The following is a 17,872-nucleotide window of genomic DNA, read 5'->3' on the forward strand; positions in this document are numbered from 1 at the left end:
TGTGATGCAGCAGAGCTTTGGACAGTTCAAGCTGGGGTCCCTCCCATAACGCAGGTACCACACCACTGCTGGGCTGCTGGTTTGTTAGGTTTTTTTGCAGGATAGTATCATTACAGGTGTTACCCTTTGGATTTGATCCCATACAGTTAGATCCAGACCAGCCACGCAGTCCTCTGCCAACCTACTCAGAAGGAAATCCTGTTGAATTCAGCGAGTTTTACTGTTCATGGGTATAGGGGTTGTAGCCAATATCAGTTGGCTGTAGTTCCCGTTGGTTTAGTAGGAGCCAAGTTCAGCTGGCAGCCCATTGCCTGGGGAGTGCAGATCTGAAGGAAGACACAATTCGGCTTTCGTCACTAGCCGCAGAGAACCCTGGGAACAATAGGTTGCTAAGGGTGCTGGGAATTGTAGTTATGTGAGGTGTAAGCTATAGTTCCCATGATTCTTTTGGGGGCATGCTTCAAATATGTTTTAAATGTGTGCTTTGCAGGCAGCTGAAGGACCACTGGGAGACTACAGTGGTACCTCGGATTAAGTACTTAATTCGTTCTGGAACTCTGTTCTTAACCTGAAATTGTTCTTAACCTGAAGCACCACTTTAGCTAATGGGGCCTCCCGCTGTCACCGCGCCGCCAGAGCATGATTTCTGTTCTCATCCTGAAGCAAAGTTCTTAACCCGAGGTACTATTTCTGGGTTAGCGGAGTCTGTAACCTGAAGCGTGTGTAACCTGAAGCGTATGTAACCCGAGGTACCACTGTACATCTCCTGCCTCCCAGGAATGACATGACAGCAAGGGAGAGACCAGTCTGACTTAATATTTTGGCTAATAATAACAATAATTTATTTATACCCCGCCCATCAGGCTGGGTTTCCCCAGCCACTCTGTTGCTCCAATACTTGCTTTCGTCTTCCCTCCCTGTTCCTTTTCCCTCTTGTATCATGCCTAGTAAGTTGTGAGCCAGTAGGCAGGGGCTGCCTTACTTTTTACAATCTCTGCAATGCCCAGAATATTTTTTTTGGTCCTTTGATCATGTTTAATATTAATAATCCAACTCATAGAGATAGCTGCGGACTTCAAAATGCTACTACAGTCAGATCAGTAGCATGTGATCTTGAGTTCTAGTACTACGCAGGCAAAAGAATTTCTGTATATCTACAATTTTCACATCGTTCATTGGCTGAGCAGAAAAGGCTTTCGAACGTAAAATACAAATTTAAAACAACAACCAGCAATGTCATTGTGTTGTTAGCCATAGGCCTGTGAAGCAAGCATGACATCTTGAACCTGCATAAAAATCCAGCAAGTTAAAATCTACTGTGAGCCAGTCCTTGCACAGGGACATCTGGAAAAGTCGTTTGGCTCAAGTTCCTTTTGAAATGTGGGAAGTCGCTTTCTGGTATATTAAAAATCTGGTGGATTCTTGTGGTTTGCACAGTCTTGCAAATCTTAGAAGCTAGGTTTTATTCACAAATTCCTGCAAATATGGAGCTTTCCAGGATTGAGCAGTTGCAGTTTTCTGAGATCTCGTTTTTTTAAAAGTCCACATTAAGAGTCCCTAGGAGCACTCTCTCAGTTAAAAGCCGAAACTGGAAAACTCCCACTTGAGATGAGAGTCCACCTGTGTTTATTCAATCATTGGCTTATACTAATCCATTTGCCAGAGGAGAAGCTCACAAGACTCGTTTAGTGGGAGCAAATTCAACTGGATTCTACCAATTTAATGACTTGGCTGCGGGAAACGGCTCCTTTGATACAATTACATGGCTTTTCTGCGAACGACTTGATGGGGACCTCGTTGTAGCTGCCAAATTGGAATTTAGAGGATGCCTTCTGGATATTTTCATGCACAGATGAACTAGTGTAAAAACAGCACCCTGGCATGTCCTGGTAAATTTCAAGCCAGTTTGGAAAATTAATACGTTGGGTTTTGTTGACGTTTGCTCTAAGGAGAGCTTTCAACTTCACTGAGAACCCCCAACAAATGCCCTCAACTCTTCTGGGCGGATGGCGTGAAGCCACACGGGAATATCATTTCCTCTACAAGATTGGGTGGGGAATAATTTCCAGGACACTTATCCCCCCTTTAAAAATTCATTTTGTGATAAAGGCATTGACCTAGCTCAAGTTAGTCATCACTAAAGACCCACTGAGAGCTATAGGACGTGGAGCGAGGTGTGACGGAACTTTTCCCATTGATTTCTGTGGGACTTTGTAATGACTGACGGTAGAGGGATCAGATCCTGTGGCCCAAACTGGCCTGGCTGAAGACGGGAGGAGGAGCTTGCCTTGTTTTGTAAAATGCCGTTAAATGTGCTGAGTGCAGGAAAGAGACTGATCTTCTGATTATGGGATACCTATTAACTCAAGGGAGACAAATTCTGAAACAGCTACTTAAACACTCTTCTATTTATGGACTGTCAGGTCCCGGACAAGCCTTGCCCCATAAGCCATAAATACTTTCCCATGTGTCCCGCCTCCCCCTCCTGGCTTTTTAGATTATATGTGACATACTTTCTCTTCCTGGTGTAGTATAGCTGGGACACTGACCTACATGCAGTGAAAGATACCCATGCTTGCCAGTTGAAATATGCCTTGTGTGAGCAGCTGGAATCCTGTTTCTTAATTATGTTTTGACCTAGGGAGCAGGCGACCAGTTTATCCAGTGCCCATCCTGATTTGCCTGCTCAGTGAGCATTCACCCTGATTTGTTTGCAGGCAGTTGGATGCCATTGCATAAAAACAAGCACTGCCCCACTCTGCCCAGTGCATTTCCCCATCACTTTCCTTCCCGCAAGCAGTTTGATCTTTTAGGGAAGTGGGTCTGTGGTACAAGAATCCCTCCCAGCCAACTATAATCTGCAACTCGAAATTGCCAGTTTGTGATTGAATCCCACCCGAAAATAGCCGCAGTCTGGAATCGCCCTTATTGTGATGGCCAAATCAGTTGCACAGAAAGGCATTTCTTTGATCTGGTTTGTCTGTCGATTTTAAAGAATTTTAGTTGGCTTAACGTGTGTATCACCAAAAATTCAGCCTGCAGCCAAGCCCTAAGTACATGCATCGGAAACAGCATATTATTTCTCCACTTAGCTGTGTCTCTGCTTCCCTTCCTTCTCCTCTGTTACCGCTATGTAAGATTTCAGATTGTAAGTTCCTCAGGGCAGGGGTCTGTCCTCTTGGTTTTTTTTGTAAAGTGGCATGCACGCTGTTGTGGTATATAAATAAAATCAAGTTCCATATAGATGCCACTTTCAAATATTGAAGGAAATGGGAACTAACTTAACATTTTAATATGTACTACTCTTTGTTAGAACACGGTGGGGGGATTACTGGACTAGGGGAGCACAAAGAAAGGGCATTTACAGGAGAATGAGTCATGTGAAATGTCCTTTCTTTCAAGTTACCACAGTGGTTCAGCAACTGGGGTGGAATGAGGAAGAAAACTACTGTACTTGTCTACAGCGGAATGCTTGCTCTCCCTGACCCCAATTCTGACCACCCATATCAGAAGGAAAGTCTGGAAATCATTAAAAACCTTTTTGTTATCACTTCCTCTTGTCCACGGGACGGAATTCCTTTGGTCCACTTTTTGCAGCAGACTGACCTGATTCGATGTTCCCAAACTTGCTTCCCAGGTTGGAATTCAGCTATCGGATTATACAGTTCTCAGCTTTTGCCATGTAGTTTTGATCCCCAAAAGTATGCACAAAAACCCACATTTTGCACAAAAATGCATTCAACCTGCATGGGGGCGGGGAATAAAAGCAGCGAAGCAACAGAAAATGCATATTTTACAGTGAAAGCGAGTACAGAATGCGTAAAATTTACATGCACCAAATGTTTTGGTGCATTCTTTTGGAATGTCCACAAACCAGGACAAATCAGACGTAGGACCCGTGTGTCGGCAAATAAAAGACACAGAACAGGGTTAAAGGTAAAGGCACCCCTGACCATTAGGTCCAATCGTGGCCGACTCTGGGGTTGCAGCGCTCATCTCGCTTTATTGGCCGAGGGAGCCGGCGTACAGCTTCCGGGTCATGTGGCTGGAGTGGTACCTATTTATCTACTTGCACTTTGAAGTGCTTTCGAACTGCTAGGTTGGCAGGAGCAGGGACCGAGCAACGGGAGCTCACCCCGTCGCGGGGATTCGAACCACCGACCTTCTGATCAGCAAGTCCTAGGCTCTGTCGTTCAACCCACAGCGCCACCTGCGTCCCTTACAGAACAGGGTTACACTGATCCAAATCATGACACATTGCTTTCAAGTGCACATCACAGAAGTCCAGCAGCTACTTTTCTTCTTTATAGTATCAGTGCAGTTCCACTTGTGGAGATTCTTCAGTCCCCAAGTCTCCGGTTTCCTCATATCTTCCTCAATCCTGGGACGCACACACACACCTTTTCCTGATCAGCGACTGAACTGTCAAAACCAGGGCATATAACGTTAGTGAGGACAACGACAACCTAAATGATCAAGGACTGCCTTCCTCTTTTAGTGGTGATGGGAAGTGACACAGCATGGGACTATTCCGCTAAGCACCACCCCCTGGTGTGGATGGGAAATGGCAGAATTCTTATAAGAAACATGTGGGCACTCTCATGCCAATGGCACACGCGAATCAGCCAACATCTGAACCAACTTGCTTGCAATATTAAGCGCCCTTTCTGGGAGCACTGCAATGCACACTGGAAAAAACAACCATCTTTTTTGGTTTTCACACTTCTCCAGGTTTTGGAAAACAGTTCTCTCCTCAAATAAAATATCACCACGTGGAAAGCAATGAATTTTAGGATAAAATGCATCTAGAAGTGCATACAATACACTGAGAGAAAATAAGTATTTTGAGATGTATTTTGTGATAAAATGCAAATTTAAGTATGTGTTTTTGTTTAGATTTGTTTCTTTTTTAAAAAAAAAGTAATCACAAATTAATGCAAAAAATGAAAATGGCACACATCATAAATAGACTGATTTGTCCATCCTATACACACGCACACCTGTAAACTGAGCTTTTAGATGCTATATATAGAAAAGCAGGAGAAATATTGAAATGTATAATAAACAATAAACAGGTTAGTCTTCAAGGTGCTGCTGATCACATTCACACTATACATTTAAAGCCCTGTTAAACCGCTTTAGCAGTTGTTTTAGCAGCGCAGATGCATCTAGCACCTTCATTATACAGCTTTTGGTGAATGCTGAAGATGCACCTCTGTACCCTGGCCTCTGACAGCTGAGATTTGTCTTTTCAGCACCCGCCCTATTCCTGTGACACTGATTTGTTTAATACTCAATTTTAAATTGTTATAACCACCCCTCCTGTTCAGGGGTGGATGGTGATGGCAAAAAATGGTTAAGGGTGCTAAGAATTGTTAAGAGATCCCCCCCCCCCCCCGCACAGACCTACAATTCCCAGCACCTATAACAGACTACGGGACACGGGTAGCGCTGTGGGTTAAACAACAGAGCCTAGGACTTGCCGATCAGAAGGTTGGTGGTTTGAAAGCCCGCAACACGGTGAGCTCCCGTTGCTCGGTCCCTGCTCCTGCCAACCTAGCAGTTCGAAAGCACTTCAGAGTGCAAGTAGATAAATAGGTACCACTCCAGCGGGAAGGTAAACGGCGTTTCCGTGTACTGCTCTGGTTCACCAGAAGCAGCTTAGTCATGCTGGCCACATGACCCGGAAGCTGTACGCCGGCTCCCTCGGCCAATAAAGCGAGATGAGCTCTGCAACCCCAGAGTCGGCCACGACTGGACCTAATGGTCAGGGATCCCTTTACCTTTATAACAGACTACAGTACCCAGAATTCCTTGGAGGAGGCTGTGATTGTTACACATGGTATAAGAATGTGGCATCTGTGTTATAGTAGTTATGATGCTGGGCTAGATGGAACTCTGATTGGCTCCAGCAGGGTTCTTGTTTTTGCTTTGTTTCTGGTGGGCGCTGCTAACTGTGTTTTCGTTTGCTTTTCTCTAGCGGCAAGGGAGCTACCAGGCAGCCCCCCTGCCAGAGTACAACGTCCCTGCGTTAATGGAACTGGTGCGCGAGAAGGAGGAGAGGATTCTGGCGCTGGAAGCCGACATGACCAAGTGGGAGCAGAAGTACCTTGAAGAGAGCGCCATCCGGCATTTCGCCATGAACGCCGCCACGGCAACTTCCACGGAAAAGTAGGGAAATGGCTAATGAAAGAAAGCGTCTGTCAGCATTGTTTGCGTTTGCCTTCTTAAAAAGAAGAAAATTAAAATGTACATCGGGCTCGAAACTCAAATCGGTATATAGATCAGGGTTTCCCAAACTTGGGTCTCCCAGCTGTTCTTGGACTACAACTCCCATCATCCCCAGCTAACAGGACCAGTGGTCAGGGATGATGGGAGTTGTAGTCCAACAACAGTTTGGGGAACCCTGATGTAGACAATAAGCAACTGGAACTTGCAAAAAAACTGTGTACACAGTGGCGTAGCGTGGGGGGTGCAGGGGGGGCCGGCCGCACCGGGCGCAACATCTGGGGGGGGCGCGCGCTCGCACTCGCAGCTCTCTGCCCCTACCTGGCTCAGTCACTCACTCTCACTGCAGTGCTGGCTGTGCGAATCCGATCCGAGCCGCCGGGTCGCCGCCCACTGGGGAGGGGAGGGTGCCAGGCGTGCGGTGCGGAGAGAGAGCGAGGGACTATCTGGGGGAGGGACAGTGCAGCAGGGGGGGCGCAAATTACTTGCCTTGCCCCGGGTTAGGGGGCGCAAATTACTTGCCTTGCCCCGGGTGCTGACAACCCACGCTACGCCACTGTGTGTACACACTATAAAGCACAACAGAAATATATTTCCCTGCTGGAAAGAATTCAGAAGGGTTTCTGGGAATTGTAACTCTGTGATGGGTAAGCTACAATGTCCAGAATACTTAGAAAGAAAGAATGTGCCTTAAAATTATAATGTTTATGCAGCCAAAAGGCCGTCATATGGAGGCCTCTTTTCTGTGTTATAGCTAGTCACAGCCTCTTCATCCCATGCCAACCACACAATGTCCATTTTCTCCTCCAACAGTCAGCCAGTATTTTGTGGCCACTTAAGCAAGCCTGGCCCTCATTGGGATGCTTTGAAGGCTCCCACACCCCCCACCTGGGGGCTTTCCCTCCTTTAAATATGCCTTGTGCTCCTGCAAACTGTGCCTGCTGATACCTCTTTTTTAATATATATTTTTTATTAGTTTTTTTTAACATATCATTTTCAACAGTAATTAAACATACTTTTACATCTTATTCAATTTTTTAACTTCCATCAATCCTGTCTGGAAATTTTCCAATCTAATCTCTCAGTATGCATTTCTTATCTTCCCTATTACATTTCAAACTCATAACCAATATCTCTATCTTTTTCTACTTCGTATATTTCTCCTTACAAAATGTCTTGTAGTCCTACTAGCGTAATTTGTCGATTACAGTTGCTCTTCAAATAATTCATATACTTCTTCCAATCTTCTGTAAATCTCTGGTCAGAGATTTACAGAGAGGCCTGCTGATCCCTCTTGTCTTGTGTGTGAGTGGTGGCATTTTAGTCACAAACGGATCCACGTCTGCCCCTGAACTTCAGAAAGAGAAGGAAAGGTTTTATAGTGAAAAGCTATTCAAATAGTCTTTGAATTCTGCCGAATTCTTCTTCAGGAAGATGAGTCGGTGCTGTGGATAAGGACTTGGCTGTGGGTGTTCTCCAGTAGCGGGTGACTTTTTGGGCAAATATAGATGATCATTTGTTGTTTGTTGTTGTTTAGTCGTCTTAGTCGTGTTCGACTCTCTGTGACCTCATGAACCAGAGCATGCCTTGGAAACTATCACGTCCTTCTCAAAACTTCTCCTTTTTTATGTCCGTGGAGTTTTCTTGGCAAAATACTGGAGTGGATTGCCAGTTCCTTCTCCAGGTGGATCACATTTAGTCTAAACTCTCAACTATGATCTGTCCGTCTTGGGTGGCCCTGCATGGCATAGCAGGTGGTAAATTACTATAGTGGGCATATAGCCTGTGTCTGTCTGTCGCGTCCTGTCTAGTGGAAAACTTTACTGCTTTTATTTTTGGTTGGGTACAGATTTTGGTTTTCAAAAAAATCTGCTGTGGCTTCATGTTGCAGATGACTCACTGTGGGGAGAAAGAACATAGCTCAGTGTTCAAGTACCTGCTTAGCATACAGAAAGTTCCAGGTAGAGTAATGGGAGAGTAATTAGATTTAGTTTACATTTAAAGGCAAACCTACCCAACACTAGGGATGCGGGTGGCGCTGTGGGTTAAACCACTGAGCCTAGGGCTTGCCGATCAGAAGGTCGGTGGTTCGAATCCCCATGACAGGGTGAGCTCCCGTTGCTCGGTCCCTGCTCCTGCCAACCTAGCAGTTCGAAAGCACGTCAAAGTGCAAGTAGATAAATAGGTACCGCTCCAGCAGGAAGGTAAATGGCATTTCTGTGCGCTGCTCTGGTTCACCAGAAGCAGCTTAGTCATGCTGGCCACATGTCCCGGAAGCTATACGCCGGCTCCCTTGGCCAGTAAAGCGAGATGAGCGCCGCAACCCCAGAGTCGGCCACGACTGGACCTAATGGTCAGGGGTCCCTTTACCTTTACCCAGCACACACTTTCTGAAATGTTGACACAAACCGAAACATAGCCAGCCTTCTCCATATCTTGCAGTACAGTTCTTCAGCCGAGTATTTTGTGTCCCAAAAGTGTGTTCAAAGGTAAAGTGTGCACAGGAGTGCTAACAGTAGTCAATGCATTATATTAGGGGAAATTGCTTTGCAAAAATGTGTATTTCTGTATCTTGTGAATGTAACTTGTTTATGTTTAATACTGAATTTTAAATTTTTGTGACCTGAATAATAATAATAATAATAATAATAATAATAATAATAATAATAAATAAATAAATAAATAATTTTATTATTTATACCCCGCCCACTCTGGGTGGCTCACAACAGAATATTAAAAACATGAAAAAATATCAAACATACAAAACTTCCCTAAACAAGGCTGCTTTCAGATGTCCTCTAAAAGTCAGATAGTTGTTTATTTCCTTGAAATATGATGGGAGGGCGTTCCACAGGGCAGGCGCCACTACTGAGAAGACCCTCTGCCTGGATCTTGCTGGTGAATGGTAGGTGGTATTAAGTAAATAACTAAGTAAGGCAAAATTGCATACACAAATGTGAATGAATTAATTAATTAGTATACCACCCTTCACCTGTAGATCTCAGGGTTGTTCACAGTATAGGAGAAATGCACACCAAGTGGATGAATTTTCATGGGGACTTAGAAAAAAAAGACTCGCAAACCGATGTGGAAATGTGGAGAGCAGAACATAAGAGTGGAGCTATGAAAAGCTGTATTTTGACAGCTCTGCCCATCTCTAGCTCCGTGTTCAATCCCACGCCTCTACAATTAAAAGGACCAAGAGACAGATCTCCCTCTGCCAGAGACCCCTGGAGAGCAGCTGCCAGTCAGAATAGAAAACATTGGGCTGGAGATGCAAATATTCTGACCTAGTATAAGGAAGATTATTTATGCTCCTTATCTTTTGACCAAATCAAAACTGAAGGTCCCCCCCCCTTTCTCTCTGTCTTTCTCTCTCTCGTTGCCAGGGATGCCTCAGCCATTAATCACTCGCGGAACGGGAGCTACAGTGAAAGCTCCCTGGAGGTCCGCATGTGGCAGGAGGAAGAAGAGATTTTGCAAGCCAACCGACGGTGTCAGGACATGGAATACACGTAAGGAGCAGCTGTCAAGTAGCTACCGTGGGATTTACATGAGCACCCGCAGCGCTGAAGCCTCTTGACTGTCCTGATATTCTGGCAGGCACACCAATTCAACCCCTTTGCGTTAGCCCTATTCCAAGGCATGGTGGTGGGAACATAGGGGCAGGCACAGTGTGAATGCGCAGCTCGACTCTCCCTCTGACCTCATGAGCACCCAAATAAGACTCTAGTAAAAGCATGCTTTACCCAATACTGTGGAGGCCAGGTATATACAGTGGTACCTCGGGTTACATACGCTTCAGGTTACACACTCCACTAAGCCAGAAATAGTGCTTCAGATTAAGAACTTTGCTTCAGAATATGAACAGAAATCGTGCTCTGGCGGCGCGACGGCAGCAGGAGGCCCCATTAGCTAAAGTGGTGCTTCAGGTTAAGAACAGTTTCAGGTTAAGAACAGACCTCTGGAACGAATTAAGCACTTAACCTGAGGTACCACTGTATACATGAGATGGGTTGTATGGGTGTTATGGAAGGGGTTGTACCTCTGGTGGGGAACACGTCATGCTCCTTCTGGGGTAGTTTGTCCACCTTTGGTCCCTACCCTGCCTGCACTCAGCTCTCACTTGTGGCTCCTAGAAACTGTCAGCATGAGACAGCAGCCATGCCCAGCTTCCAGTGGCCGGTTAAGCCAGGTGAGAGTAGCCAATGGCTCTCAAACCCTCAGTGGGTTACGGACTTCCCCTGCAAGCAAAGACAGGCTCCGGCAGATTGACCGGACAAAACCAATAGTGGGTCCAACAGTCAAGAAGGCAGTTACTGCAGATGATGTGTAGAGGGAAGTGAGGGGCAGGTAGGGTTAGGCAACCTGGGAAGGTAGCCCATCTAGGAGAAGGAAAATTCCGCTGCCTTTGAGATATCTTCAGGAGAGGATAAAGCTAAGGAGTAAACCCTGCACCAGGGATAGGCAACCTAAGGCCTGGGGGCCGGATGCGGCCCAATCGCCTTCTCAATTCAGCCCACGGACGGTCCAGGAATCAGTGTGTTTTACATGAGTAGAATGTGTCCTTTTATTTAAAATGCATCTCTGGGTTATTTGTGGGGCCTGTCTGGTGTTTTTACATGAGTAGAACGTGTCTTTTTATTTAAAATGCATCTCTGGGTTATTTGTGGGGCCTGTCTGGTGTTTTTACATGAGTGGAATGTGTGCTATTATTTAAAATGCATCTCTGGGTTATTTGTGGGGCATAGGAATTCGTTCATGTATTTTTTTCAAAATATAGTCTGGCCCTCCACATGGTCTGAGGGACGGTGGACTGGCCCCCTGCTGAAAAAGGTTGCTGACCCCTGATCTACGCCAATCCAGAGGGGAATCCCTAAGGCGGTTGGATGGTGCCTTGTATGCCTCCTTCTAGCAACTCCTGGTGCCAAACATATTGCTCTGCTTTCCTTTGGACCACATCAGTGAGGCCGAGAGAGGGGTCTTGTTGTCTGGGCAGCCCAGGACTTGCATACATGCTGCTCAGGCTTGCACCCCAGGGAGGTCACTTAGGTGCTGCTAATGTAGCAGTTTGAAGGTGCACTCCATTGTCTCTGGAGACAGACAGGTGCCATCAATGTGTATGAAGGAGCAGTTTTGAGTTCCAGACATGCTACTGTTTGGTTATTCAAAACAGTATGTAGGGCATTCCTCTTACCTTATTAAGCACTTGGGAAAATTTTGCATTTTGATTCGTTTCAAATTAAAATTAGAGTTTTAATTGTGGATTCTCTGTGTTAAAGAATTTAAAGGTTCTGAACCTGGAAAGCCTGCTTTCTGCAAATTGAGCGGATTTCTGCAAATTTTATAATGTTGCAGTCAGGTTGATTCCACAGATATTCTCCCTCTGCAATAAACACTCACTGTCAGACGCAGGAAACTAAATATACACCACGTCCATTGATAAACACACTTTGCAAACTCCTACAGTTGCAGTCTGGGCACTTCTTTAAACAGATACCGGTACTAAAACTGAATTTGTCATAGCAGCGTTGTGGGACCAGGCCACCTCCTTTCAAGCCTCTTCTCATCTCTGGAACATGTTTATCTGCATATTTTAACAGGATAAAGAACCTGCATGCAAAAATCATAGAGAAAGATGCCATGATCAAAGTGCTTCAGCAGCGGTCCAGGAAGGACCTTGGCAAAACTGATGCTTCAAGCTTGCGACCTGCTCGGTCGGTCCCGTCCATTGCTGCAGCCACTGGAACTCATTCCCGCCAGACGTCCCTCACCAGCAACCAGGTGGCCGAGGAGAAGAAAGAAGACAAGACTTGGAAAGGAAGCATAGGTGAGCTTCGGTGTTAGTTGGGCCCTGGCAAAGAGATTCAGCTCTCCCCATCTCATAGTAGAAGAGCTTTGGACTACAACTCCCATCAGCCCCTGCCACCTTATGCATTGGCCCCACCCATTGCAGTCCAAAACATAGGGAGGGCACCAGGTTGGACAAGTCTGCTTCCGCTGGTTCTTGTTGCTTTTCTAGCTGTTGTGTTTTATGAAGGTGGATTGTTGTTGCTTTTGCCTGCTGAGTGAGTGAGTGGATGAATTTATTTGTTGTTACAAACATCATGGTCATTTCAACCATCACAAAAAAGAAATATGTGTGTGTGTAAAATTTACATAGATACACCATTACAAGGCAGAATCACCCAATTCATGCATACAGTATATATATCGTAAAATTCGTTGTTGCTTTTGCTTACTCTATATTGATTGGTGTTTTATTGTGTTGCAGTTTTTATGGATTTTTATGGGCGGAAGATGCAGGGTGAAAATGACAATATATAAAATAGCCCCAAAGGAGGAGATCAGCCAATTAAAAATGCTTGATCTGTGCACTTGGTCAAACAAAAGCCCTTGGCAGCTGGGGATTCACACTTTATAGCACTTTGAACTTGGGCAAAAATAATAATAATAATACTGAAATATGTGTGGCACACGAACACACACAATTAATTTAAAATAAGCAATATGAATTTTTTATTCATACAAGAGCACAACAAGAGCAAGCATATGTCTTGGGTATTTGTTGAGTCAAATAATCACATTTGTTTCCACTAAGTGGCAAAGTTTAAATGCAGAACATTGTCAGTGGTGCATTCACATTTAAATCATTATTATTCTTTGCAATTGACACAAGAGTATTGGTTAGTTCAAATCCAGATGTTCAGCTCCCACATTCCACTACTTTGGGGGCCTTTTGTTCCCTGCCTCCCTCCTTCAGCCTCAGGCTACCTATCTCTTTATTCCTTACTTCCCAGCTTTGTGAAAGTTCTTTGTAGCCTTCCCAGTAAAGCTGCTTATTCCCTTTCTTTCCCCAGGACACTCTTGGCCAAACTGGCAACTTACCCTTCCCTCACTGGACTTTTATTGCAAACGTCCCGCCTGCTTTGTTCTCTAAGCAGTTGGAATGTTTGTGGACATTCTGTGCCACCACACCATCTTCAGCTAGTATGTTATCAAAAAGATTCACTGTGGCAAGCAGGGCACAGTACAGCCACACAGACCAGTCCATTTCCTAGTCATTGCTTACAATTGTTCACTTTCTTCTTGTTGGTTCCATGGTATTGGCATTTTTAATCTAAATTGCTTGGATGGGAAAGACAAAATAACAGAGATGGGGCATATCTGGTGTTTTATATTGTGTGTAGTATCTCCTCCCCCCCCCCCTTGTTTTAACATGCTGTTTGGTTAATTTAAACCACTTTGAGCCTTTGGGGAAATAGAGTAGAACTTTAATTAAACCAATGGGGTGCTTTCTCTCTGTTGTTTCTCCTGCTCCTCTAGGACTGCTCTTAGGGAAGGAGACCCAGGACCAGACGCCCATCCCTTTGTTGCCACCTCCACCTCCTGCCACACTGCCTTCTGGAATGTCCTCGTGGCCGGTGACTGTCTGCCACACTAAGACGGGGAGCAAAGACAGCAGCACTCAGACGGACAAAGCCTCTGAACTTTTCTGGCCAAACTCTGCCTCTTTTCCGGGCAGAGGGAAGTTGACTAACACCCCGGGCGGCAGCCCAGCCCTCAGGCACACTGCAGGCAGAGGCGTCGGAGAGAGGCTGGGTGAGTAAATTTGAACGGCATGGGCCTGGGAACAGGAGCAGGGCAGGGAGGGTGTTTTGAACTGCAGCGTGCAGAACCTAGAATTATGAAATCCTGTCTCCAGAAAAGAAAGCTTTAAATAGACCGTTGCCTTGCCTCCACAATAGACTGGACGAGAGATGAACTGATGCTCAATTCAGATAAGGCTGAGGCACTGTTGGTAGGAGGTTCCCTAGACCGGATGGCCGGGAGCTTGCCTGCTCTTGGTGGGGTTATATTCCCTCTGAAGGAGCAGGCACCCAGCTTGGGGGCTACTTCTGGACCCTTTGCTGTTGCTTGAGGCTCAGGTGGCCTTGGGGGCCCAGAGTGTCTTTTCTCAGCTTCAGCTGGTGGCCCTATCTGGACAAAGAAAGCCTAACTTCTGTTGTCTATGCTCTGGTAACCTTGAGGTTAGGTTACTGCAACACGTTATACATAGGGCTGCCTCTGAAGGCAGTTCAGAAACTTCACTTGGTGCAGAATTCAACGGCAAGGTGGTTTGAGCATGTCCACACCAATCCTGATCCGACTGCACTGGCTGCCTATCAGTTCCCAGGCCCAATTCAGAGTGCTGGTTTTTGACCTATAAAGCCTCAAATGGCCGAGGACCACAATACCTCAAGCACCAGCTTTCACCATACGAACCAACCAGGACCCTCCAATTATCTGAGGCTCTGGTGTGCTTCCTCCTCCAGAGATCTGTAGGGCAGCAACATGAGAATGTGTCTTTTTGTTTAGGATTGTGCATCAGTTCTAAAGGAGCACGTTATTGCTCCCCCTGCAGGCAGCGCCTTAAATCTGATTTATAGCATCACAGAGTGCTGTACCCAACCCCCAAAATATCTCAGATTAACTCCAGGAGACCGTCACTTACCTCTGAAGGTCAAACTGCATGTTGCATTATATAAATTCCATTATTCTTCCCCCCCCCCCCACACACCATTTATTTTTATGCAGAGCAGCTGTAGGTGGCTGCAAGGTTGAGTGGGTGCCTGGCAGGGGAAGAGAATCTGCTGCACCCTTTCACTGCCAGCTGGTTTTCTTGCTTAGAATTGCTCCAAAAGCATCTGCTTTCCCATATCTGGGGGACCTGGGTGAGACACATGGTTCCCATATTTCCCCCCATGGAAAGCAGCACAGTTTTAAGCAATCAGCAGCCAGCTGGTAGGAAGAAAACGGTTAAGTAGACTCTCCCCACCCCCAACTTCCCTTCTTCCGCTATCAGTTTTCACTTTAACTTTGATGCCACTCACAGTGTTGCAAGTCTCCTCCACACTGTGCACTTAAAATGCCTTTATACCACTTTGACCAAAGAGTCCTGGGAACTGTAGTTTGCTAAGGGTGCTGAGAATTGTCAGGCGACACCCCCTGCAGAGCTACAATTCCCAGTGCCCTAGCCAAACTACAGTACCCAGGATTCTTTGGAGGAAGCCATGATTCTTAAAGAGTGGAATAAGAGTACAGTGGTACCTTGGGTTAAGTACTTAATTCGTTCTGGAGGTCTGTTCTTAACCTGAAACTGTTCTTAACCTGAAGCACCACTTTAGCTGCCACACCGCCGGAGCACAATTTCTGTTCTCATCCTGAAGCAAAGTTCTTAACCCAAGGTACTATTTCTGGGTTAACTGAGTCTGTAACCTGAAGCGTATGTAACCTGAAGCGTATGTAACCCGAGTTACCACTGGACTTTAAATTTGGTGACCAAGCCACACCCAAACAATTGGGAATTGAGGCAACGCAATGTGCACTTTGGCCCCAAGATCAACTTTCACCCTCCTCACTGTTTCTCCGCAGAGAACTCTCCCAGCCATGGCAAGCTACCGGACAGCAGCAAAGGCGGCAGGGTCAGCAGCCTGCTTCACAAACCTGAATTCCCAGATCCAGACATGATGGAAGTCCTTATCTGAAGCTACAGTTCTCAGGTGCTGCCGTTTCCCCTGCTAGTGCACATGGCCCCCTGAAGGAGGGTGCTGCCGTCGTTGGCACTGTTGCTGCTGCTGCCATGCAAAACTCGAGAGCTCTGGAGAATGGTACAAAACCGGACCAAAGAAGTTTAGATCTAGACGGCAAATGAGACTTTTTAACAAAGCACAGAGCATGTGAGACGTTGGAGATGGGACATTTGGGATACCTGCTACGTACAATCATTAAAAAAATGACATTGGCCAACGAGATGTGGATTTGAAAGAGCGATGGCAAAAGGAAGACATGGGCATCTGCATTTTCTGTCGGGGGCGGGGGGAAGGAACTTTGAAGGCACGGTCAGCATGCCAAGGACAATTCTGCAACCACCAAGTTAGTGGTGGTTGCTTTTTTAATCACCTGCTAGCTAACCAGAGCAGCCACATTCCCTCTGTGAAATGTTTTGTGCAACGTGCACCCCTGGGATGAGGGAGCAGGACTTCCCTATATTTAGACATCATCCCACTGCCTTCTTCCTGCTGTTTTTGTTTTCATCTCCCTCCTACCCACCTTTATAGAGAGAGAGAGAGACATGGTTAAAAACAGGGTGCGGAACAACGTGCCCTTCTGATAAATTTTCGCAACTCTTCGCCTCTATTTAATATTTATTGAGCAACGACAGCATGCGGTTGCCAGCACAGAAGCAGCAGGGTCCTTCCTTGCTAAGAGGGCTTAGAACATGGGTAGCTGATGGGGGGGGGGCTCTCCAGATGTGCTTGGATCAGAGCTCCCTTTCGCCCCAGCTGAGAGCCAGGAGTGAGCTGTAGCCCTGTAACATCTGGAAAGCACAACATTGGCTGCCACTGGCTTCAAATCTAATGTTATCTCACGCATCACAGGTGAGACTTAGTTACCTCTTTCCAGTAGTAGTAGTAGTAGTAGTAGTAATAATAATTTTATTATTTATACCCTGCCCCTCTGACTGGGTTTCCCCAGCCACTCTGGGCAGCTGGGTTGTTCTGCTGGGGCAAGAAACCTACCAGCCAAACAAAAATAGTCATTAAAAAGCACCTTAAAACCTGATTTGTGGTCTCATAAACTTTCATGGGCTTAGAGTTTTGAGCAGGGGATGTTCCCAGCTCTGCCTGGAGATATGGGGGAACTGAACCTGGGAACTTTCTGCTTTATCGCTGAACTATGATTCTCCCTTGTCAAATACAGGCATGGAATCCTATGTAACAACAGCCTAGGAAGCTGCCTAGATGTCTGGGTGGTTTCAAGTAGATCAGCAAGGATTTTTCGTTCCCGCTTGTTTAAGAACGGCAGCAGAAAATGCCCCCTCCCCCATTATACTGCTGAAATTAAGAAAACTGGGCGAGGGGGAGCAAGAGGTAACTAGCAGAATGTGCTCGGGGTGTGTGTGGTTTGAGTTCAGTTCTCAGAACAGAATTCCCAGACTCAGAAACCTTTAAGTGTAAATGTACGCCTTTTGCACCAATTGCGGTTGGCGGGTCTCAGGATTCTTGTATAAAAACAAAGTCAGTCCCACAGTCCTGAGGTCTGCCCACTGCTGCTATAAACAGGTTTGTTTCAGTGTCCTTTTTCCTAGGTTTTCCCAAACTGTTCAATGTGTGGCCGTGCATGTTTTACGAGGGCTATAAGCTTCGCTCTTCCATCTCGTGCAGGTTCTGTGAAAATGCTGAGCCGTTTAGCAGTGCTTTGTCTATTAAGCCAACCACCAAGCTCTTAACCCTAACTCTTAGAGATTCAAACAGTGGTATGCCATCTGCTTTGTGCATCTATCCCAACCAGCAAGGGTGACTCCAGGAAGCCACCCAGGTTGCCCTGTTGTCTTTGTTGAAAGGCAAGTGGAAACTGAGCATAATACAGTGGTGCCCCGCAAGACGAATGCCTCGCAAGATGGAAAACCCGCAAGACGAAAGGGTTTTCCGTTTGCAGAGGCGCTTCGCAGGACGAATTTCCCTATGGGCTTGCTTCGCAAGACGAAAAATGACGAAAAAATTTGAATTTTTTTTTTTGCTCCAAAACCCCTTATTTTGAATCGCTAAGCTGCTAAAAGCATTTTAGCAGCAAAACCGCTAATCCCCCACCCCTTAAAAAG

At 46.0% G+C, this 17,872-nt stretch overlaps 1 protein-coding gene across 5 annotated transcripts in view; it reads left to right on the top strand.

Moving 5' to 3' along the window:
* Positions 1-17,346, top strand: part of AMOTL1 (angiomotin like 1) — a 69,527-nt gene extending 52,181 nt beyond the window's left edge. For all 5 annotated transcript variants that reach the window (XM_083436240.1, XM_083436243.1, XM_083436242.1 and 2 more), the window contains 5 exons: positions 5,981-6,171; positions 9,618-9,743; positions 11,832-12,058; positions 13,555-13,830; positions 15,643-17,346. In XM_083436240.1, the coding sequence (XP_083292366.1) occupies positions 5,981-6,171; positions 9,618-9,743; positions 11,832-12,058; positions 13,555-13,830; positions 15,643-15,755 (933 nt within the window). In that variant the 3' untranslated portion in view covers positions 15,756-17,346. The remainder of the gene's footprint in view (positions 1-5,980; positions 6,172-9,617; positions 9,744-11,831; positions 12,059-13,554; positions 13,831-15,642) is intronic.
* The last annotated feature ends 526 nt before the right edge of the window (positions 17,347-17,872 follow it).

The sequence above is a fragment of the Podarcis tiliguerta genome, assembly GCF_965153285.1.
Source record: "Podarcis tiliguerta genome assembly, chromosome: 4".
Lineage (NCBI taxonomy): Eukaryota > Metazoa > Chordata > Lepidosauria > Squamata > Lacertidae > Podarcis > Podarcis tiliguerta.